General features: G+C 43.3%; 1 protein-coding gene across 1 annotated transcript; it reads left to right on the forward strand.

Annotated features, from left to right (window-relative positions):
• Positions 1 to 916: 916 nt before the first annotated feature.
• Positions 917 to 24,742, forward strand: sapcd2 (suppressor APC domain containing 2). The gene is made up of 6 exons (XM_056242191.1): positions 917 to 1,796; positions 4,758 to 4,909; positions 21,348 to 21,494; positions 22,114 to 22,215; positions 22,384 to 22,485; positions 23,837 to 24,742. Exons 1-6 carry the CDS (start codon positions 1,163 to 1,165, stop codon positions 23,963 to 23,965), a joined length of 1,266 nt encoding a protein of 421 aa, XP_056098166.1. The 5' UTR covers positions 917 to 1,162; the 3' UTR covers positions 23,966 to 24,742.
• Positions 24,743 to 24,937: the final 195 nt, after the last annotated feature.

Raw genomic sequence — 24,937 nt, forward strand, 5'->3', positions numbered from 1 at the left:
AGCCTCTAAAAGCTCATGTTTGTGGTGGACAGACTCGTCAGGGCCTGAACTGTAGTGCACACTAAAGCTGAGGAGAAAACTAATGAAACGCATTAAACCCGAGACCAAACAGCTGGAAAAACAGATCTCAGAATGTGAACTTATTTCACCAAGTAACACTTTAGTATGAACACTATGAATATTTATTAATGCAACTTTCTCTTGCTCTCTTTCTCCCTCCCTTGCCACAAAACCAATAAAACCGTTTGAGAGCTGCAGTTTCCATGTGCTTTTATGAAGTGTAATATAGCATGCTTTCAGCGGAAGAAGCTGGTTTAGTGGAGCTCGCTGCTTTCTGACAGCGGCAGTATTGAGAAGAATCGCACATCTATCTGTGATGCCGTGCCTGTAAGAGGTCAAAGGTCACCTGGATCGCGACCCTTACCGAGGGCAGGACGGGTTTCATCATGACCCGTCTCTCACCGTCGTAGAACAGAAGAGGGGGAATTGTGTAGGTTTAGCCGTCACAGTTAAAATACACTTTAAGTGTTTAGTATTGTACCGAACTGAACTTGCCCTCCTCAAAGCGCTGACACACACACACACACACACACACACACACAGAAGATGTGTGCATCATGATAATGTGGCATCCAAGCAGGTGATATTAGGAACAAGCTTCAATAAAATAAGAGTTTTGTATAAAGAAAATGAAAAGAAGAAAATATCTGTTTATTCTGTAAATTAGTGTTTAAACCATTGAAGAAGAAAGCCCATCTGCATTCCATTTTTTTTTTTTTTTTTTTTTTTATGAAAACGGAATGGATGAGAAAACAAATATCAGTGATATAGTGACGATGGCGTTTGGTACTGGATTATAAAGAAATGTTTACAAGTTTAGTTTTCTTTGTGCTTTTTCAAAAATATGCGGGAAATTTGACTGGCTTTTATGATATTCAAAAACTTCTCCAGCAAAACTCAAACTATTGTTGCTGTTGTTTCAGCCAATAACGTTGAAGCAACTCTCCCTTTAGCCAATGAGCGTGTCGCCAGCGCGCAGGGCGGAGCCTCAGAGACTCGTGCGGGAGAGAGAGAGAGAGACGGAAGAGAAAATAAAACTCAAACTGCCGAAAGGAAAGAGAAGTTATTAGCAGAGTCGCTGTTCTGTCAATAAAATAACTTAATGGCCTTATTACAAACAGATCCGAACCGCCAAAGGAACGGACTAACCAACGCTCTTCAAAGTGGCGTGAGAAAAGCCTGTCCCGTGTATAACCCCGCGAGCGCGCAGCCGAGGGACCCGGAGCCGGAGCTCAGCACACACGGGCTCCCGAAAGCGTTCCTTCACAGCCTGAGAACCCTATTCGACATCCTCGACGACGGAGGCCGGGGGTTCGTCCAGCTGTCGGAGATCGAGAGCCGGTGGCGCGGCGCGGAGGAGCGCGATGTCCCCGCGGGGGTTCTGGAGGGTCTGAGGCGGGTCGCGTCGCGGCACGGGCGCCTGAGCTTCGAGCGCTTCGTCGCGGGACTCCGATACTCGATGTTCAACCCCGAAAACAGCAGCAAAACTCAGGCTAATAACCCCCGTCAGCAGCAGAACCCGCCGGAGAGATCCAGAACCGGGACCGGGCGGCCGCTGGAGTGCAGAGTTCGGCCGCTCGGACCGAGTAACGGAACAAACGCAGTCCACACTCGGAACAGACCCGACAAACACAGCTATTCTTCCCGTTACTCGGTCAGATCCGATCCGGTCCACAGCGAACATCACGGCCGATCCACGGAACCCGCTTCGGAATCTCCCGATGGACTAAACACAGGTGAGAGATGATTGACATCCGTTCACTTTCGCTGTGTGTATCAGAGAGTGGTGACAGGTAAAGATGGTGTGTGTAAGGTGTGTGTGTAAGGTGTGTGTCCTTTTCAATCCTTCACAATGGCAGGAATGTTTGGCATGTTTAGTGACGAACCCTTTAAGCGGAACTGTTCAAACACACATCAGTCAGTGCAAAACAACGCGATTTTTTGTTACCTTGTATTTCTCAATTTTTCAAATTAGGTATAAATTTTTGTGACAATAAAAATAATGTATATCTGCAGTCTGCTCTTAATGCATAGAAATCTGCTGCAAACTAGATTATTTTGTGACAAAAAGCTCTCATTTAAATGACAGAAAACCCTGAAGAAACTAGAGGAACTGGAATATGTGATGGTGAAGATGAATGATGAAGAGGATGATGATGGTGATGAATGATGATGGTGATGATGACGATGAAAGATGAGGATGATGGTGAAGATGGTGATGGTGAAGATAAATGATGAAGATGAAGATGGTGAAGATGAATGATGAAGAGGATGGTGAATGATGAAGGGGATGGTGATGAAGATGTTGAAGATAAATGATGAAGATGAAGATGGTGAAGATGAATGATGAAGAGGATGGTGAATGATGAAGGGGATGGTGATGAAGATGGTGATGGTGAAGATGAATGATGAAGAGGATGGTGAAGATGAATGATGAAGAGGATGATGATGGTGATGATGACGATGAAAGATGAGGATGATGATGGTGAAGATGAAGATGAATGATGAGGATGGTTATGATCAGGGGTCTCAAACTCGCGGCCCGCGGGCCATTTGCGGCCCGCGGGGTGATATTTTGTGGCCCCCTACTTGACATTAAAGTGTAATGTTAGTGTGGCCCGTCGTTGCGTGTGCCGCGTTTTAAATGGGCTACCATACGGTGGGTTTGTTGTCAATAGTTGCCATAGACAACCGCTAAGTACAAACATACTGCGCGCCTGGAAAAAATGAGCGCGTCGCTTCAATTATGAGCGCGCTTGCCGCGCACGCGCACCTACATTTGAAATAACGAACTTGAGCGCGCAAAATATGTGAGCGCGATATGTGAACTGCCCCTTGTAGAGCTACCACCAACCAGGCCGCGAGCTACTGGTAGCTCGCGAGCGACGTGTTGGAGAGAGACCCTGCTTTAAAACAATGTGAGAATAATCATTTTGAGCTTGTAATATGTGTCTAACAGGTTGATAAGAAGGTTTGCTTTGATTTGTGCACTCAGTAATTTGCCTGAGACACTATACATGTGTAGAAAGAATTCAATAAGACGGGCAGACATGACTGCAAATATTTGTATTTCAAAAGCAATAATTGTTTTTCTAAGTATATAATAAAAGGAAATGTGCCTTCCAAAAAAAACATTCAATATCATTAATGTGTTGTATAAAGAAAATAAAAAGGACATTAGCAAATATAAATATTACAAATATGTGTTATAGACAAAGAAAGTTTGTAAAATGAACTTCAACTGTCAGAAGGACAGCTCATGAAGAACCAATCATGTACAGAAAGGAATGTTCAAATTCAGAGGAACAGTTCAGAAGAAACGTTAATAATAAAGATTGAGAAGATTGGATCAGTTGTGCTCCTTTTTTGGAATACTTGAATACTCTTTTTTGTGGAATACTTGATGCGGCCCGCCTGACCCCGACTCTACCTCCAGCGGCCCCCAGTTAAGTTGAGTTTGAGACCCCTGGTTATGATGAAGATGGTGATGGTGAAGATAAATGATGAAGAGGATGATGATGAAGATGGTGAAGATGAATGATGAAGAGGATGATGATGGTGATGATGAAAGATGAGGATGGTGATGGTGAAGATGAATGATGATGAGGATGGTGATGGTGAAGATGATTGATGAAGAGGATGATGATGGTGATGAATGATGATGACGATGAAAGATGAGGATGATGATGATGAAGATGAATGATGAGGATGGTTATGATGAAGATGGTGATGGTGAAGATAAATGATGAAGAGGATGATGATGAAGATGGTGAAGATGAATGATGAAGAGGATGATGATGGTGATGAATGGTGATGATGAAAGATGAGGATGGTGATGGTGAAGATGATTGATGAAGAGGATGGTTATGATGAGGATGATGGTGAAGATGAATGATGAGGATGATAATGATGATGGTGATGAAGATGAATGATGTTGGTGATGATGATGAAGATGAATGGTGATGATGATGATGGTGATGATGAAGATGGGCTCAAGACTGAATGTGGTTCACAGATATGAAGGGCAGGGAAGCTGCCTCTGCTCCTGGGATTGGGAAACACACTCTGATCTTTCCCGGATCAGGATCCGCTTCGAGAGCTTGAGCATCTAAACCGGAAACTTGAGCTTTCTCTAATAAAGTAAATCTTCCATGGGTTTTCTACTTCAGTAAGAAACATCATTTATGTTATATTAAGCCATTCGAGTCTTAATACCCGGGTTCACTTTCAATAAATACTGGTGACAGTAAATAATTTATTTTAATATTATTTTAATATATATAAATATAAAAGACTACATTTCACTACATTGTAATTTTCACATCAAATTCCATGTAAGGTCCATATAAAGCTAATCCGAATAGTTTTAGCAATATAATCGTCTTAATGTACCAGTGAACGTTTGTCATGTCGAGCCTTTAAAGCATTTCAATCCTCTTAGAATCTGAACCTCGTTCCGATGGATATGGCACAAATACAGAAAGCTGAATCACTATCACATCATCATATTCATATTGGAACAAAAATTAAAACACAATTTTTAAAATCTTTAATCATCAGTCTGAGTCTATAGAGTAACACGTCGCTCCACCACGGCGATGTTAGCAAGCTTAGCTGAGCTGCTTTTATTCTAATGTTTTAATTCTATAGTTAATGAAACATGTCATATTGAGCCTGAATTGTCCTGACGTGTGTGTGTGTGTGTGTGTTTGTGTGTTCTGGGTCAGTCGAGAGCCTGGTTCTGCTGCGCTCACACAGCGAGTCGATGACGGGCTTCGCGAGCTCGCGGCGGCACACGGGAGACCAGCGGCGCCGGCACACCATCACGAGCGGAGTGGATTACGGGATGGTAAACATCAGCTCTTTATAATGTTTGTGAACATTTCGCTTTATTTACCACAGGTATCGTGGCTAGGGTAAGGGCCGGGGTCAGGGGTCAAGGGTCAAGGGTCAGGGGAAGGTCATTCGTACGAACTCATGCAATAATGAAATGCGGAAAGGAAAGTCGTATAGTGGTCGACCGATATATTCGTTTTTCTGATTGGCCGATGTGTTGGAAGCCGGATCCCAGCGCTCACACACACACACACACACTCTCCGTCTTCAGTGGTTCACCGTCTCTGCCAGTCAGATCTAATGCTGTGTTAGACAGAACTGGTAAACAACGAAAGTAAATGGTGTGCGAAAAAGTAAAGCCTTTGCTTTTATATCATTTGTAACAGAAAAGGCAAACAATCAGGCTAAAATACTTTCCCATTCACCGTCAACATTCAGCAAATGCACATCGACACCATTTACACAAATGTATCTAATATATAATATCTACTAAACATTTAATTTCACCAAGCTTGCAGATTTAACGAACCCAGCTGTGATCTGTTGTGAAGTGAGCATGGCCGTGCGGAGCGAGTGGATCGAACAGAAGATCAGCTTCACACGAGACGCCATCCAAACACTTCAGATATGGGTGTCTATCACGGCTAGGGTTGAGGAGACGAGGACTCAAACGCAGAAGAATAGGGCTTTTATTCATCAAAAAATTTAATAAAAACAAACAAAAACTACCCCGAGGGGGAAAACATGTCTTGACTGGGTCACAGGAAGAACACACAAGGATAGCATACATGTACTAATGACAACGAACCAGCACACTTCTTCTTCTTCTTCTTCTTCTTATTGGTGACTTGCAACCATATTGTTCTTGTCAAAGCAAACTCCGTTATCCTAAGCCCTCTAATTACCACTGTAATAAACCAGTCTATCCTGTCCAGCGATGTTCCATCTGCTCTTAAAACCGCCATAATCAGACCACTTCTGTAAAAACCCACTCTTGCTCCTGATATATTATCAAATTATAGGCCAATTTCAAATCTTCCGTTCATCTCAAAAGTCTTGGAAAAAGTTGTTGCCATTCATCTCCAGGACCACCTCAAAAACATCCACCTATTCGAAAAGTTCCAATCTGGTTTCCACACAGCTCATAGCACTGTCAGCACAGCTCATAGCACTGTCAGCACAGCTCATAGCACTGTCAGCACAGCTCATAGCACTGTCAGCACAGCTCATAGCACTGTCAGCACAGCTCATAGCACTGTCAGCACAGCTCATAGCACTGTCAGCACAGCTCATAGCACTGTCAGCACAGCTCATAGCACTGTCAGCACAGCTCATAGCACTGTCAGCACAGCTCATAGCACTGTCAGCACAGCTCATAGGACTGTCAGCACAGCTCATAGGACTGTCAGCACAGCTCATAGCACTGTCAGCACAGCTCATAGCACTGTCAGCACAGCTCATAGCACTGTCAGCACAGCTCATAGCACTGTCAGCACAGCTCATAGCACTGTCAGCACAGCTCATAGCACTGTCAGCACAGCTCATAGCACTGTCAGCACAGCTCATAGCACTGTCAGCACAGCTCATAGCACTGTCAGCACAGCTCATAGCACTGTCAGCACAGCTCATAGCACTGTCAGCACAGCTCATAGCACTGTCAGCACAGCTCATAGCACTGTCAGCACAGCTCATAGGACTGTCAGCACAGCTCATAGCACTGTCAGCACAGCTCATAGCACTGTCAGCACAGCTCATAGCACTGTCAGCACAGCTCATAGCACTGTCAGCACAGCTCATAGCACTGTCAGCACAGCTCATAGCACTGTCAGCACAGCTCATAGCACTGTCAGCACAGCTCATAGCACTGTCAGCACAGCTCATAGCACTGTCAGCACAGCTCATAGCACTGTCAGCACAGCTCATAGCACTGTCAGCACAGCTCATAGCACAGGAACAGCACAGCTCATAGCACAGAAACAGCACAGCTCATAGCACTGTCAGCACAGCTCATAGCACTGTCAGCACAGCTCATAGCACTGTCAGCACAGCTCATAGCACTGTCAGCACAGCTCATAGCACTGTCAGCACAGCTCATAGCACTGTCAGCACAGCTCATAGCACTGTCAGCACAGCTCATAGCACTGTCAGCACAGCTCATAGCACTGTCAGCACAGCTCATAGCACTGTCAGCACAGCTCATAGCACTGTCAGCACAGCTCATAGCACTGTCAGCACAGCTCATAGCACTGTCAGCACAGCTCATAGCACTGTCAGCACAGCTCATAGCACTGTCAGCACAGCTCATAGCACAGAAACAGCGCTCGTCAGAGTCACAAATGACCTACGAATGGCAGCTGATGCTGGCTCACCTTCCCTTCTCATACTGCTCGACCTGTCCTCTGCTTTAGACACTGTGGACCATGGCATTCTACTCGACCGGCTGCATCAAACCACCAGACTGACTGAAATAGCCCTGGACTGGTTCAATTCATATCTGACGGACAGAAAAGAGTACATTTCGCTTGGAAAATCAAGGTCCCGGGAACACACAGTTACCTGCGGAGTACCTCAGGGGTCGGTTCTTGGCCCCATTCTCTTTATCATTTATATCCTGCCACTCGGACATGTCATCAGCCGCCATGGGGTGTCTCTTCACTGCTACGCCCACGACACACAACTGTACATGAAATCCCATCCACAACCAACTGCAGCACCGCCAACATCACTCCGTCTCCAACACTCACTGCCTGTCTCGAGGAGATAAAGGTGTGGACGAAACAGAATTTTCTCCAACTAAACAGTTCCAAAACTGAAGCAATTCTCGTTGGCACCTCGCACCAAATTCAGTCATCCTCACTCTCCGGTATAACCATCTCTGGCCAAGACATTCCCCTTTCCACAACAGTTGCCAGTCTCGGTGTGAGATTAGATCCACAACTCACCTTTGAAGCCCATATCAAAAATCTCTGTAAGATCTCCTTTCATCATCTCAAAAATATCGCAAGCTCCGTTCTACACTTACCTTAGCTGATGCTGAGAACCTGTTCACGCCTTCGTCTCCGCTAGACTGGACTACTGTAAGCTCTTCTCATCGGGGTCCCCAACAAGAGTCTGCTAAAGCTACAGTACGTCCAGAACAGCGCTGCAAGGATCCTGAGGAGAGTGCGAAACCATGAACACATCACTCCCATCCTCCACACGCTTCACTGGCTTCCCGTTTCTGCTAGGATCGAATACAAGGTTTCACCAATGCATCTATGGAAACGCGCCCCCCTCCCTGAAAGAGCTGCTTACCCCTGTTTCTACAGCACGATCCCTCCGATCACAAAACTCAAACCGGCTCTTAATGCCAAAAACTGGACTCTGCACAGTGGGCGATCGCGCTTTATGCTCTGCCGCTCCCCGGGTTAGGAACGCCCTCCCGGACCATCTGAGGTCACCACAGACCATCGAGACTTTTAAAAAGGGATTCAAACATTACTTTTTAGCAGATCTTATGGATTGTAGAATGTCTAGATAAAGTGCTACAGGTCTGATCCTAAGAACAATGAGGTTTTTTCTTAAAATGTAAAGTGCTTTTACAAATAAAATGTATTATTATTATTATATGGAGCATTATCGCCACCTACCGTATCTTAATTACAGATACTTAAATCCTTGTGTTGTGTTCAGTCCAGTTCGTTGTAAAAAAGCTGAGATGAGTTTAAGCACCATCTTTCCGGAGTTATTTGAGAAAATAGTTGTAATGTCCATTTGTTTAATTCCTTCATTCCAGTCCATTCCTTAAAGCCAGTCTTTGAGTATTTAGTGCACACAAACAGCACATGGTCCACAGTCTCCAGTTTGACTGCATGTCTCACAATTTCCAGATGAATGTTTTCCAATAAGGTGCAGAGATGCATTTAACTTTGTGTGACCCAGTCTAATTCTGCTAAATTGACACTTCTCTCCTGCTCTTCCCCAATGACCCCCCCCCCCCCACACACACACACACACACACACTTTCTGCTGTATCTTGTATAAATGTCTTCCTTTATTTCCATTATCCCAAAAACTCTGCCACTGTATCGTAATTGTGCTCTGTATATACGATTTGATCTCTACTTTGCTAACTGGTTCTGCCACCTCTACCTGATTTACTTTCAACCCATTTTTAGCTAAAGAATCTGCCTTCTCGTTCCCTTGGATGCCAATGTGTGCTGGGACCCATAAGAACTGAACATCAATCCCCAGACTACTTACTCTGTATAAAGATAACAAAATTTCACTTGACTTTGCACTTTTGAGGCTAGCCAAAGCAGCACTTGAATCTGAACAAATTAGCATTGTCATGGGTTTGACTTCCTCTAGCCACTGTAATGCAAACATGATTGCCATCATTTCTGCTGCATACACCGATACATGATGGGTTAATCTTTTAAACACCTTAATCTCTAATTCTGCTATGTAAAAAGCACAGCAAACACAATGTACAACAGCTGATCCAAAAATTCAATTCAGTTCAAATGTATTTGTATAGCGCGTTTCACAATATATATTGTTTCAAAGCAGCTTTACAGAAAGTGCATTTCAGAAATGTACATAGAAAAAATACAGTTAGTTAATCATGTACTAATTTAGGGCATTATTTATTTTTGTTTGTTTTTTGCGCACAAAGTATTCTCGTCGCTTGATAAACTTAAGGTTGAGCCACTGTAGTCACTCGGACTATTTTAACGATGTCTTTAATAACTTTTCTGGGCCGGCCGGTTTCGATCCCTTAGAAGCCTATGGAGGAGTGATCCAGCTCTCAGATTTAATCACAAATATCTTAATTTGTGTTCTTTAGAGTAACCTCTGCTTTTCGCCAGTCCCTCACAAGTTTCTCACTCACTCCAGACTTTCTTTCTGCTGCTCGATTACCGTTTTCGCCTGCATATTTGACAACCTGCAGTTTGTATTCTGCAGAATAGGATTTTATTTTGGGGGGCATTTTGTTTGTGTTCAGTCTTTTTCAGTTGTCTTTAAGTTAATGTTTCAGTTTATAGTTTTTCAGTTGTTTTCAGTAAATGTTTTCAGGGCTAGGCTAGAGGAGCAGCATTGAGCGCCCTCTCGTGGCTGTAGACTGTAATGTTTTCTCTTGGTTCATGTCAGTCAGTATGAATTCATTTTGATATATAAGTCGCACCTGACTACAAGTCGCAGGACCAGCTAAACTATGAAAATGCTTTGTGAAGCTTTGGAACCCGTGTGAATCATTTGTCTCAAATCAGTGATTCGGAGCTTGTATCAAACTGCTAAAGTCACGTGATTTCAGTAAACGGGGCTTCGTTACGCGTCATAGCTGTTTTATTACAACACCTGATTAATTACTGTCTGCTTGCATACAATGTTTAAAATGATTTCCACGTATCTCCACCAAATATGTAGCAAATTAGCTCAAAATAAATATTAACTATTGTAATAATTGTAATAATTGTAATTAAAGGGGTCATATAATGGTACATGCACTTTTACAAGTTGATTGTACTGAAATGTGTGTTGGCAGTGCCTGTACACAACCATCATATAATGATAAAAATCCATCCAGTGTTTTTGTTTTAATCTCCTTATATGTTTTCCCCTGCCTCAAATTGAGCCGTTCGTTTTTGTGACGTCAATAAAACGGACGCCCCTCCCGCGATTGTTGATTGACAGCAGTGATTCAACACAGACCCGCCCTCGCTCGTCCTGTCAATCATAGTCGGCGCGGTCATTGTTGATATGCTGGAGCACTGTCTATGAGCAGAATGGCTCTAAGCGATTGTGGTGTTCTGTTCTTGGGTGTAATAACGAACACAGCAGTCATTCTGATGTTCCTAAATCCGAACCGCTGAAGACGCAGTGGCTGAGTTTGTTTTCGAAGGGAATATTCCCCACGAGCAACGTCAATGCTCTCATGTTTGCCGAATCATTTCTCAGTGGACTGCTTTATAAACGAGGATCAGTATAAAGCTGGTTTTGCTGAGAAGCTGCACCTGAATAAAGGATCGGAACCTATTCGTGTTCCTGCTGAACCTTCAGAAGAACTAAAGTGAGTGTAACGTTTTATTATTCTTTATATTAATATTTATATTAATCTTTGCAAATCGCCAGCTGCACGCTTCATGATGAATGCGTCGGTTTACACTCAGGGTACATTACAGCATGTTTTCTATGTACAACGTTCTCAATATAATTCATAATCCCACGTTTATAATGAACAACGCGTTATGGTTATTGTGTTATTGTGTTACAAACGGTGTATGCGCAGAACAGAGAGGCGGAGTCAGCACAGCTCATTATCATTTAAAGTCATATGCACTGAAACGGCGTGCTGAAAACAGAGCTGTTTTTGACCAGGTAAAATAAGTGTTTTCTTACAATACTAATGAGAATTTTTAATTAAAGTATATTACAAACTTTTAATTTAGACCCTAAAGAATCATATTAGCTTGTACAAAAATGGCATTATATGACCCCTTTAATTCTAAGAAATGTTAATTTCCGGGGGAGGGAAATGTCTTTCTTTCTGTACAGTACTACTAAGTGCATGTAGTCAAAATCTAAATCATAAAATAAACTTTGTTGCAAGCTGAAATTCAGAACCAAATATGTATTGTGCACAAGTTTTATTAACTAAATCACAAACATAACTAATCTAAACACACATATAATCACATACATGGGTAAAACAAGTGACCGAATGAAACGGGGAGCAGGAAATGGAACTATGGAAAAGATCCATTGATGAAATTGCCTGGTTTGTTAGACTCTGTTCGCATGGCTGGAGTGCAGACTGGCCTGGGCCGGAGAGGCCAAGAGAGGGAGGGGCTTGTGTAGAGGCAGTTTAAAGCCTGAGAAAGGTCCCACCTCTCAGGGCTGGCTCGACCAATAAGAAAGGTAGAATTTCCAAGCGGGAAATTCCTCTGTTGGAAGGGTTTATGAATCCAGTGTGGTTAGACATGGATCTTGCCGTTGGTCCATTTATACTCGGATAGTTATAACAAACCCGGACTGCATTTTATGAGAAGGCGATGTACACTAAAGTGTGAGTCATTAAATGATTAATTAGATGAGAGACACGATATAAGTGGGGTTACATTAACTAGTAGTTCTCTCATAAAGCATGCATGAAATAAATACAAATGCAAGAGACAGTATACAAGACGTAATATTATCACACACAATGTCCTGGGATGCATGTTCATTTATAGATCAGTTGGTCTATAAACTGACCACATTTTTAACAGGAATAAAACCATCTTATCTGATGGTAGTCATGGTTCTTGCCCTAGTTGGGGGTATGGGACCATAGATCCCAGAGTGAGTTTTAAAGATTATTTGTTAAATATAACAAATAATTGTGTCTCAGTTGTTACAATCGCTACTGACAGTTTCTGACATTTATAGTGCGTGAGATTGTCCTGTTTTGTTGTTGCCAGAGCAGGAGCTCTTGAGGCTCCGCCCTCTTCTGGAAAGGGGGCGGAGCAGGAGCTCTTGAAGCCATCTCATTTGCATAAAAGGGACACACAAAAACAGTGCGTTTTTGCTCACCCCCAAAAAGTGGCAATTTTAACATGCTATAAAAAATGATCTGTGGTGTACAGAATAGTTACAAAGTGTAACTTCTGCCTATTATTTTGGAAATCAGTTTTTGACATTTGTTAAACAATTAGAATCTGTATAAGATTCTAATTGTAAACAAAGAATTGATTAAAATGATTAATTGATTCACAATATGTAAATAATTTCCCCACCCTTAATCGTGGTGTGAGCGCAGTGGATGGAAATGTGACGTTGTGAAGTTTTCATGGATGTTGATAGTTTCTACATGTAGGAGATACTCAACCGGGTGGTTTGTGGTAAATGTCATCCGGCTGCTTCTAATGTTGTTTCTTATGAGCTTTATGATGATGATGATGATATGTTGATGTTATTAATGTTTCTGTTCTGCTACTGCATCATGACAAACTTCTGCATGCTGTTATAAAGTCAGTGAAAGCGTCGACTCAACAGATGTGAGTGACTGATGTGTTCAGTGTCTGAAGCTCCTCCCCTCTCATTCTCTGCGGTCGCTCCTCCCTGTGTACACACACACACACACACACACACTCTCCCCCCTGTGGTTCCTCTGGTTTGTCTGCTGGGTTAGGGTTAGTCTCTGTCCCTCCTCCTGATGGTGGTCGGTCGGCTCGGGCCCCGGGGCCTCGACTCTGCCGTATGGGTCGCTTACACCACCGTCTTCATCCCTCTGAGCAGCCGCCTGTTCTCCAGCAGAGCCCTGACCTTCTACCTCTGGGTGAGTGAGACAGGCAGACACACACACACAGACAGAACCCTAACCCTGCACTTCTACCTCTGGGTGAGTGAGACAGGCAGACACACACAGACAGACAGAACCCTAACCCTGCACTTCTACCTCTGCGCGAGTGAGACAGACAGACAAGGGAAGATTGTGTATGATGATTGTGTTTGTGAAGGTATTTACTGTGATGTTATTTCTCTTACAATGGCCGTTTACTCTGCTTCTTCCTGACGGTTCAATACGCTGTCTTGAATCGTCTGTTCTGCGAAACTTTCCACATATTTGAGTATTTGTGCAGGACAGAAGTGTTGACAGGCTCTTGCTCATCTGCCGTTTACATAGTTTCTGTTGCAACAGTGGTTGTGTGTGTCTCTGCTCCTCATCCCTTTTTACAAAGAGGATTTTCCCTGTCGACGGCCCTCCACACAAACACACGGCACAAAGCCTCGCCCTCCCTTTATTTCCCTGTTTCACTCTCGCTCCGCTGTAAAAACAGTTGAGATGACAGTTCATCGTTCTGCAAAGGACTGGACTAAATCACATCTTGATGCGCGCTGCTTTATTAATCCATATTTTGTTCATTGAAATGCTCTATATTAAACATGTTCAAGAGTTTCTTAAAGTTGTTCTCTTCAAAAATAAAAATAAAAGTTTCTCCCTTTTTAAAATTTCTACTTTACTTTTGAATGTGCTGAAGTAAAACCTCCTTACAACCCCCAAGTGCTGAAGTATGTAACAGACTACAAGTCGATATAAAAAAAATCTTCCATAGCTCAGTTATGAGCCTGAATCATGATTGCACTGTGTTCGTTGATGGCCAGAGGAGAACTGAGCGACTGAGCCTGGTTTCTCACAAGGTTTGGGTTCCTCGACACTGTCGCCTCTGGCTTCATTAGTTGGGGACGCTTAATATTCAACAATATTATTGATTTGACTGTACTGATGCTGTTGGATGAGGAGAAAACTACTTGGTTACTCACGTAACCTCAGTTCCCTGAGTTAGGGAACGAAGTATTGCGTAGCTATACGCAGTGGGAAAAGCTCCTTTTCCTCGATTTACTGAACCTATATGTAAAACACATTTGCAGCTGCACAGCTCGCACATTGAGCGTCTGGCTCGCTCATAGGCTGTGCTGCAGCAACTGCACATCCAATGGCGCGGGCGCCTCTGACGTGCGACCAATGAGATCACTCTACGTCATTACACGTCATAGCCCGTCATAGGGGCGAGGCCTCAGCCTATATTAGCCCCTGAATTCGCCATTATAGCAGGTTTATACGACTGAAGCGACAAATATCCAGTTAAAACAGTGCGGCCGGCTACGCAATACTTCGTTCCCTATTAGGGATGGGACGGTATGGAAATTTCATATCACGATTATAGTGACCAAAGTTATCACGATTATCAATATTATCACGGTTTTGTTAAAATGAGATGGAAATGTTCAAAAAGAACTGATGCTCACCCTGAAAACATTTGAAAATCAACAAACAAAAAATACAATTAGCAGGCTAGCAGCTATATGCACTTTTTTAAAGCATAAATATTATATTAACATTAACATGGAGCCCTGAGAGTGAGAGGTATAAGTTTTCCTAGTGCAGGTTTTAATGAACCCGTCATTAAACCCTATCATTAATAATGATAATAACACTTATGGATGTGTGTATGACTGAATATTATTATTATTATTATTATTAATAAATAATAAATCACTTTCTCTCTCTCTCTCTCTCTCGCTCGCACACACACACTTTAAATGAACAAAATATGTTGGTTGGGTCAGGGTGACTAAACTACTGGAATACTTATAATGACTGTTGTAAATAGCAACGCACTACACAGCGCACATCCATGTCTCGGATCACCGTGGACGCAATCTCTGGTTTCATTCAAATGTGTAACCTTATGTCTTGCGCCTCAGTTTTGATTGTATTGAAAATTAAATCAGAGTAATTTAGTATTAATACTACTACAATATTGTTGTAGTGATCACATTTACTTTACGATTGATTTGGACACTGTAACTTGTATAATGGATTTATAAACCGGCAAGATTTAAAAACATTAAGTTAATCACAATTCAATATTTCATGTCCCTGAAATTATTTCTGTGGTAAAAAATAAAACTGTAATAAGTTAACTATGAATGAATACAATACATTATCCCTTAAATGTCACCCTTAATAGTTTGAATATGTTCGTTCGTCTTGGCTCAAATCCACTTGCTGTAAAACTTTTCTCTTCGCGGAAGCTTTGCAATAATTACAAGTGAGATAATGAAATAATTCATCTCCAATAAATTTTTTGTCGAATTATTTGCCCAAGTTAGTTGTGGTATTAAGGTAAAAATTAACTCAGTGGGTGGTTGTCACGTAGTTAGATGACTTAGCAGATTTGACGTGTTTCCCCCTTTTGCAGCGACTTTCTTGCAAGATTTGCAGACAGGATGCCCATCCTCGATTAAATTGCCCTCGGGACTCTTGTAATAGCCAAAATACGACCATACCTCCGATTTTGTCCTCTTGGATGGCTGAAAAATCTTCCGTGCGCTGTCACTGCCTTCCGCCATGTCTTCTCGCGCAAAAAAACATTGCATCTGCGCGCCTGCTCGCGCTTGCGTCAGACTGATTCTGGCTGGACAGGATTTACCGCGAGTTTTCAAAATCACGATAATCAAACGCGGTTTTTATGATAATTAAATTTTAAACGATAATACTAACCGCCAGGACATTTTATCGTGGTTTATCGTGAAACCGGTAATCGTCCCATCCCTATTCCCTAACTCAGGGAACTGAGGTTACGTGAGTAACCAAGTAGTTCCCTTTCGAATGGTCACTTCGTATTGCGTAGCTATATGCAGTGGGAACGCTATGTAAAACGCCGCACTGAGTAACTGGTTGCCACTGCAACTCAGGACCCCTGAGCATACAGAACAAGCCATAACCCACATAATATGTATATACCAGACCAGACACCGTCAGGTCTAGGATAATACATACGTAATCACAACATACCATATCCACGGACTCCGACACCGTCTGGGTCATAGAATATAACACCACCAGCCTAAGCGGGTTTATAATGTGAAAATATGACCAGCAAAAAGTGGGCTTATATATATGTGAATGTGGTTGTGCACAGTAACAATTGATAATAAGACCAAACTAAACCGGGCCCTTATCATACCGAAAGCACCCTCGCCTGCAGTGAAGGTACTTCCATATTATAGAATTTCATAATGTGGATGGCGAGGCACAGCCGGCCGCATCACAAATGTCTTGAATGGGAAAGCCAGATGACCACGCCCACGACGAGGCCATGCCTCTGGTCGAATGGGCTTTGACACCTATAGGGCAAACCTGACCCACTGAGGTATAAGCCATAGAAATGGCCTCCACTATCCATCTAGACAGTCTCTGCTTAGTGACAGGATCCCCCTTGGATCGACCACCAAAGCAGACAAAAAGCTGTTCTGATTGCCTAAACAATGCAGAACGCTCCAGATAGATTCTCAACGCCCCGTAGTTCTCTGAACGCCCCCCCCCGTAGTTCTCTGAACGCCCCCGTAGTTCTCTGAACGCCCCCGTAGTTCTCTGAACGCCCCCGTAGTTCTCTGAACGCTCTGAACGCCCCCATAGTTCTCTGAACGCCCCCGTAGTTCTCTGAACGCCCCCGTAGTTCTCTGAACGCCCCCGTAGTTCTCTGAACGCCCCCGTTGTTCTCTGAACGCTCTGAACGCCCCCATAGTTCTCTGAACGCCCCCGTAGTTCTCTGAACGCCCCCGTAGTTCTCTGAACGCCCCCGTAGTTCTCTGAACGCCCCCGTAGTTCTCTGAACGCCCCCGTAGTTCTCTGAACGCCCCCATAGTTCTCTGAACGCCCCCATAGTTCTCTGAACGCCCCCGTAGTTCTCTGAACGCCCCCGTAGTTCTCTGAACGCCCCCGTAGTTCTCTGAACGCCCCCGTAGTTCTCTGAACGCCCCCGTTGTTCTCTGAACGCCCCCGTAGTTCTCTGAACGCCCCCGTAGTTCTCTGAACGCCCCCATAGTTCTCTGAACGCCCCCGTAGTTCTCTGAACGCCCCCGTAGTTCTCTGAACGCCCCCGTAGTTCTCTGAACGCCCCTGTAGTTCTCTGAACGCCCCCGTAGTTCTCTGAACGCCCCCGTAGTTCTCTGAACGCCCCCGTAGTTCTCTGAACGCCCCCGTTGTTCTCTGAACGCCCCCGTAGTTCTCTGAACGCCCCCGTAGTTCTCTGAACGCCCCCGTAGTTCTCTGAACGCTCTGAACGCCCCCATAGTTCTCTGAACGCCCCCGTAGTTCTCTGAACGCCCCCGTAGTTCTCTGAACGCCCCCGTAGTTCTCTGAACGCCCCCGTTGTTCTCTGAACGCCCCCGTAGTTCTCTGAACGCTCTGAACGCCCCCATAGTTCTCTGAACGCCCCCGTAGTTCTCTGAACGCCCCCGTAGTTCTCTGAACGCCCCCGTTGTTCTCTGAACGCCCCCGTAGTTCTCTGAACGCCCCCGTTGTTCTCTGAACGCCCCCGTAGTTCTCTGAACGCTCTGAACGCCCCCATAGTTCTCTGAACGCCCCCGTAGTTCTCTGAACGCCCCCGTTGTTCTCTGAACGCCCCCGTAGTTCTCTGAACGCCCCTGTTGTTCTCTGAACGCCCCCGTAGTTCTCTGAACGCTCTGAACGCCCCCATAGTTCTCTGAACGCCCCCGTAGTTCTCTGAACGCTCCCGTTGTTCTCTGAACGCCCCCGTTGTTCTCTGAACGCCCCCGTAGTTCTCTGAACGCCCCCATAGTTCTCTGAACGCTCTGAACGCCCCCATAGTTCTCTGAACGCCCCCATAGTTCTCTGAACGCCCCCGTAGTTCTCTGAACGCCCCCGTAGTTCTCTGAACGCCCCCGTAGTTCTCTGAACGCCCCCGTAGTTCTCTGAACGCTCTGAACGCCCCCATAGTTCTCTGAACGCCCCCATAGTTCTCTGAACGCCCCCGTAGTTCTCTGAACGCCCCCGTAGTTCTCTGAACGCTCTGAACGCCCCCATAGTTCTCTGAACGCTCTGAACGCCCCCGTTGTTCTCTGAACGCCCCCGTTGTTCTCTGAACGCCCCCGTAGTTCTCTGAACGCCCCCGTTGTGCACAGCCTCGTGCACACCTGGATGATTATCGCACGCGCTTATCGTCAGTGGTTTTCGAGGGGTTTTTCGGCGCGTCTTTGTGTTCATACCCAAGCGATTTTCACTGGCGATGCGCTGTGTGAACGTAAAAAATTCACTCCCTGACAGTAGATGGCGCTTTTTACTCACCATCGAATCCTATTTGATCTGCAATTCCTCTCCATAACATCTCCCTCTTATCAAGATTTTTGTAGTCGCTGTGGCATAGTCATACAGTTCATTGTGTGCAGACACCAGAGATACCAGTAGCTCTACATTCATCTTGCCTCGTTGCCTCTTCTTCTTCATCTACTTACTTCCTCTTCGTCGTCGTCTTCTATGTGTCGGCAAGACCATTTAGTGCTTGAGCGCCACCTGGTACTGTAACTTCAGCAGCTCCAGGCACGTGAACAAAAGCGTTCAGAGACTTATCTCACAAGACTTTTGAAAATTGTATCACATAGTCTAGAATATTTGCTCCAAAACTATGTGAGAATCATCCTGACTACTCATTTAGATAAGTCAATAAAGTCTTTTAGAATGTGTATGACGTGTTTTGTTTGAGAAAGCTTTATGCGAGGAGGCGTGATCTCTCATTAATATGTATGGCATTTCACACCTGAGAAAGACAAAGACCCTCCCATAATGGCCCTATTAGGTGCTATCAGGCCCTATCATTACGAGGAGCCTTGCACAAAGAATGAGGAGATTTAAAAAAGAATGGCTTTTAGATTGTTTGGATTTATTTACAACACAACATAATCCAAAGATACACAACAAAGGGAAAAAAAGCACATTAGTAAACACACTGATCTAAAGACAGAGGCTTGAACAGTCACACAGCATTGTCTCATTCCTGAAACATACCTGTCATTTCCACGGTGTTTGATTTTTCATTACAGTCTCCTCTGAATGTTGAACTCAGCAGCACTCTTTTTACATTTTGTCCCTGTAAAAAAAAAATAATAAACACCTGTGAACATGCTGATATCAAGAGAAACTTTATGGCTGCACGACTTTGGGCATGCATTGTAGATTTTTCTGGTTAAAATAGCTTTTTAATTATATATATATACACACACACACTGCTTAGAATTAGAAGTGAACACACCCATGCTAAAGTTGACTAAAAAGAGGAATAAAAAATCTTAATGCCTTAATTAAAAAAATGAGGAAAACTCCGACCTTTAGGGACATGAATAATGTCCCTGAATTCTTTGTGAATGAATAATGTATCGCAAATAATTAAATGTTCTTCTTTAAAATACAGGGTGCATACGTCTGGACTAGGCTTGCCGCGATAGACAGTGTTGACGGTGTTACCGGTTTTAAGCCCCATCACCGGTGACATCACTTTCCCACCGTGACACCGCGATGTCTTGACTTTTTTAAAGTATTCGTTTTTGCTAAAATATTTATTTGAATTAATTAAAAATAATAATTATCAATTATTTAGTTCAGAAGAGAGCATACATTATAATTAAAAACTGAACTGCGCAGTGCGTGCCAAGAGCCAGTCACGTCACAGATCGGCAAGCATCAGGATTCCATTTAGCACGTGTGGAGATGAGAACGAGTCAAATTACAGAAAAGCAAGATAATGGTGGAATGTGTAATTTATTTAGGCCTGTTTTATTTTCTTATTCGTTAATAAACGTTTTATGGTTCTTATTTTTTTGGGCCCACAGTTTGACGATTTTCAGCCTATGCATGGGGTTATTTTTATTCGTTCGTTATGCTAATAAAAGTTCTGTCTATAAATAAAAGTTTTATTATCAGCGAGCCGAGTTTTTTTTTTTTTTTTTGTCCATTCAAGCAATTGACGCTGAATTGCCAATTGACGCTGAATTGCCAATTGACGCTTATTTCGAAAGTGAAAGTATAACGCGCACGCATTTAAAAGCTATTTAACCCACCCGCCCCGCCCCCCACGGTGACACCGGGATTACCGGTGTTGTGACACGTCGATTAACCGGTGGGAAATTTTCCTCACCGCGGCAACCCTAGTCTGGACACTTCTATCCCCAGAAACTCCTAACAAAAGCTGATGTCTTTATTTTGAAGCTTATTTGAAGCTTATTTGATTTGAAAAACTTTATCCAAAACTAGTCAACGAAATTTTGTTTTATTTCGTCTGTAACAGTGCGTATCTGTGCGTTCATTCACTCATTCATACACACACACACACACACAGAGAAACATGATTCACATTTAAACAGTATGCTATTTTTCCGTTTACAGACACTAACGTTATTCTATATCGCGATTAGAACAAAGCACAAAACACTTACACTTCTCAGCTGAATCTGTTGCTCCTCTTCGAAGTGAAAATAAACCAGCCCTTCTGTGGTAAATGTCCCAGGATTATTCCTCATAGCCGCGCAAGACGAATCTTAATCTGACTAAAAAATATTGTGTGCTTACAGCATTTGCCTGGGGGCGTTTATCTATAGCATATGGCCTCAACACATTATCTTATGAATAGCGCGCTCTGCGAGTGGGTGTGAACAAATTAACGATAATAAGCTGAGACAGGAGAAACTGTACTTCTCTTTAGTTTCAGACAGATTACATTGCAGGAGAATATTTGTTTTAAATGTGAATTGTTTTATTTAAAAGTAGAAATTTAAAGTGTTCTTTAGACGTATGTTTCATGTTTGTGTGATAAGTATTAGCGGAGTTTCCGTTCATTTTCCAGACATGTTTCAGAAAGATTTTTGCGGAGACAGAGTGGGCTGAAAGCGCACCCTGTTTATTTTATTTATAAAAAAAAAAAAAAAAGGTTTTGATGTTAATGTGAGTGTACACAAAAAAAGAAGACCCTCTATAGTTTATAATCATGTATTGATTTTATTTATATGACCATAAATGACGGAGTATTTTAAGTCTATGTTGCTGCTATGTGAAAAAAAAACAGCAAAACGCGCCGGCGCGTTCTTGGTCCCCAGAGGGTTAAGGGAGTTTAACGGTGTGTTTGTGTCAGCTGAAGCAGATGAAGGAGCTGGAGCAGGAGAAGGACTCTCTGCTGGCCGGCCTGGATGTGTTGGAGCGAGCCAGAGAATGGTACCAGACCCAGATCCACAACATCACTGAGACCCAGAGACTCGTGGGCCAGAGCCGCCACTCCACCGTACGTTTCCCATCACTTTAACACGCTGTCATTACTGTGCTCATCAAGACATCTCATTCAAAACCGCTGTCTTCCAATGGGAGCATTTATTTATTGATCGTTTCTAGCGGTCTGAGAGTCTGTCTTTCTGACTGAAATTAAGAACACGAAATCAACCAGAGCTCTGACAAAAATGCTCTCCTTTTTTTAATGATATTTCATTGTACTCTAGTTGTCGGTTTTAAAACCGTTCCCAGTAACTCAAAAAGTATTCTTTCAGAATTAATCATATTTCAGAGTGTGGAGTGCAACGAACGACAGCATAACAGTGGAGGTTTGCATTGAAGTTTTAAAGCAGTTTTCGTTCAGATGAGGGTTAGGGTTAGCTTCGAGTTTAGCTTCAGTCCAGTGAGAACTACAGGCATGCGTGTCAGAACTAAACTGAGTTTGAAGATAATAAAAAATACTTTGTCAAGGAAAAATTCTAAATGCTAATTTGATTTCAGTGTTTGACGTAAATGAACAGTGAATGTGTATTTCTGTGGTTAATACAGATGCCCCAGAAAACCAATTCCAGGGATCAAATACTGACCTCATTAATCTAAAAGCTCATTTCTGACACCATATTGTGTTTCTTCAGGAGTTTTTGGGTGAATCTTGTCAAAGTCGAATAGATGTTCTTCTGCCAAAACTGCAGGAAATCACGCGCTGCCTCAGTGATTTAATTTCCTTTTCTGGGAAGGTTCGTATAAACATCCTTATTTATATATATTATTTATAGATATATTATTGTGGTGGAAAATGTGAAGGTGATTGACAATAATCAAGTGATGTTGCTTTAGTTTCCTGACAATTATTCTACAGCTGAATCAGTATCGTGTGTGTGTGTGTGTGTGTTTGCTGTTCTCAGACGGTCTCGTCCTCGGACTCGCTGTCGGCCGGCGTCTCGTCCAGCACTGCTCCTCCTCAGGCCATACACACACTGAAGGAGCACAACCGCTTGCTCACACAGGTCAGAGGTCACACACACACACAGCCGGACCACACATCACTCCTAACACCCGATCAGATCCGTGAACTCGAATAAGAGACAGTTTCCTGTTTCATTCAGAAATGCATCACATTACAGTGAAGGACTATAATGCGTTAAGAGCTCGCTCAAGCACTGGGAGCTAAACCATTTAGTGCTTTGTAAGTAATCAGCTATATTTTAAAATTTATACGATGTTTAATAGGCAGCCAATGCAGTGTTGACAGAACCGGGCTAATATGGTCATACTTCCTGGTTCTGGTAAGAACTCGAGCTGCTGCGTTTTGGACCAGCTGGAGTTTGTTTATTAAGCGTGCAGGGCAACCACCCAGTAGAGCATTACAGTAATCTAGCCTTGAGGTCATGAACGCATGAACTAACTGTTCCGCATTCGTCAATGACAGCATATGACGTAATTTAGATATATTTTTAAGATGGAAGAATGCGGTTTTACAGATGCTATAAATGTGGCTTCCAAATGAAAGATTGGTATCAAAGAGCACACACACACACACACACACACACACACACAGGTTCCTAATCGACGACGAGGACTTGACAGAGCAGCCATCGAGTGTTAGACAGTATTTTAGGTTATTATGTGCGGAGGTTTTTGGTCCACTCATTAGAAACTTTGAAACTTTTTCAGAATTTAGTAGTAGTAAATTACTAGTCATCCATATTTTTATATCAGCTATGCATTCCGTTAATTTTGTGAATTGGTAAGTTTCATCAGGGCGTGAAGAAATATAGAGCTGAGTATCATCAGCATAACAGTGAAAACTAATGCCATGCTTCCTAATGATATCCAAGGGTAGCATGTACAGAGTGTGTGTGTGTGTGTGTGTGTGTGTGTGTGTGTGTGTGTGTGTGTGTGTGTGTGTGTAGCATATACAGAGTGAATAGCAGCGGTCCTAGTACTGAGCCTTGTGGTACGCCATACTGAACTTTGTTTACTGCTACAAACTGATAAGTGATAAGTGTGATTTGAACCATGCCAATGCCAATGTTTTAAAATGACTGATTTGCTCTGATAATCTGTTTGGGCCCAACCTACATGCTATAGTGCATAAATGTTCGGTACCATCGATACTTGCGGTACTGTAGAAAAACAGGTACCGTCAGGATTTTAAAATGTTGATACCGACTTGGTACCGAAGGATCGGTTCTCATGACATCCCTACAGTATACGGCTGAAATAAACCAGTATTTCCACTTGCCATCGAGCAGCATTTACTACGGTAAAACTGACTGAGTGGATCTCTGATCCCTGAGCTGGTGTGAGTGAGTGGAGGCGGGGCTATTTGCATATTCATGTGTTTTTCACTTACAGGAAGTGACAGAGAAGAGCGAGCGCATCACTCAGCTGGAGCAAGAGAAATCTGCGCTGATCAAGCAGCTGTTTGAAGCTCGCGCTCGCAACGCTCACGACAGCAGCGCACTCGACTCCACCTTCATCTGACCATCATCATCATCACTCCAGAGACCAGCCCAACACCACTGTTCACTTTGAGCCCAATCACGCTTTCATCTGAGGCAGAGTTTACATGTTTTTCAGTGCGATTTGAACACAATAATGCCAGAGAAGCACCAGCGCAGTCTATACCAACCCCTTCAGCTGGAGCTCCTCCATCTCAGCTGAGACTACATGCGCAAATACAAGAAATAAGCAGAACAATAAACTGGATTCCAGCGCAGGGCGGTCAGATGGCATGAATAAACACGTCGGTGCAGAGGCTGCTTTTAAAGTTCACTACACGTTTCTTCTGGACAGTCTGTGTGAATGGAGCTTTTATCTGAGCAGTCGATCCGTGAGATCAACGGTTTGGTGCAGATCTTTCTTTTAGTTAGGTTTTTCAGTTGTGGTGCTTTGATTAGCGTGCTGTCTTTTCAGAAAAAGTTGCATTTGTAAAGTTCCTCTCCTCCATCCACACACATGCAGACGTCTTTGGCTGTTTTTGAGCATCTCGCCATAAGCTTTGCTGTTAAAGATGGCATGGAAAGTTAAAAAGACTTCTGAAAGGTTGCAATGTAACAGAAGTAGCAGCAGATCTTTTCTTCTGTATTGTGCCTTACATCTGAATGAAACTGATTATGGAAATCATTATGGAATTATGCATTATGGAAACGGAAAAGAAGAAATGTAGGGCGGGGCTTGGTTCTGTCCAGCAGTTGCTGATTGGATGGAGGCGGGTCTGAATGTAAGGGGCGGGGTTTAATCGCACTGAATGATTGGAGAGGTCCTGCACACATCATCACCATAGAGAAGTCTGTCCTTTCGCCGGACGTTATATTTTGATTTTTTTAAAGCACCTGAGGACCCCTTCATTCGGGCCCAGTCCAGTGCTCTCCGTAAGAAACCACATGTTCAGGGTTCCTTAAGACTTTTCTCTCAAAGGAATTTCTTTGAATGCGTGCGTGACTCGCTGTCTAA

Source organism: Rhinichthys klamathensis, unplaced genomic scaffold, assembly GCF_029890125.1.
Source record: "Rhinichthys klamathensis goyatoka isolate OS25496 unplaced genomic scaffold, OSU_Roscu_1.1 h1tg000708l_1, whole genome shotgun sequence".
Classification (NCBI taxonomy): Eukaryota; Metazoa; Chordata; class Actinopteri; order Cypriniformes; family Leuciscidae; genus Rhinichthys; species Rhinichthys klamathensis.

Excerpts from the sequence above, each read along its gene's own strand:
- sapcd2 (XM_056242191.1), top strand. The coding sequence starts at position 1,163 with ATGGCCTTATTACAAACAGATCCGAACCGCCAAAGGAACGGACTAACC. Across the intron at positions 4,910-21,347 it reads GCGGAGTGGATTACGGGATG|CTGAAGCAGATGAAGGAGCT; the intron begins GTAAACATCAGC and ends TGTTTGTGTCAG. Across the intron at positions 21,495-22,113 it reads GCCAGAGCCGCCACTCCACC|GAGTTTTTGGGTGAATCTTG; the intron begins GTACGTTTCCCA and ends GTGTTTCTTCAG.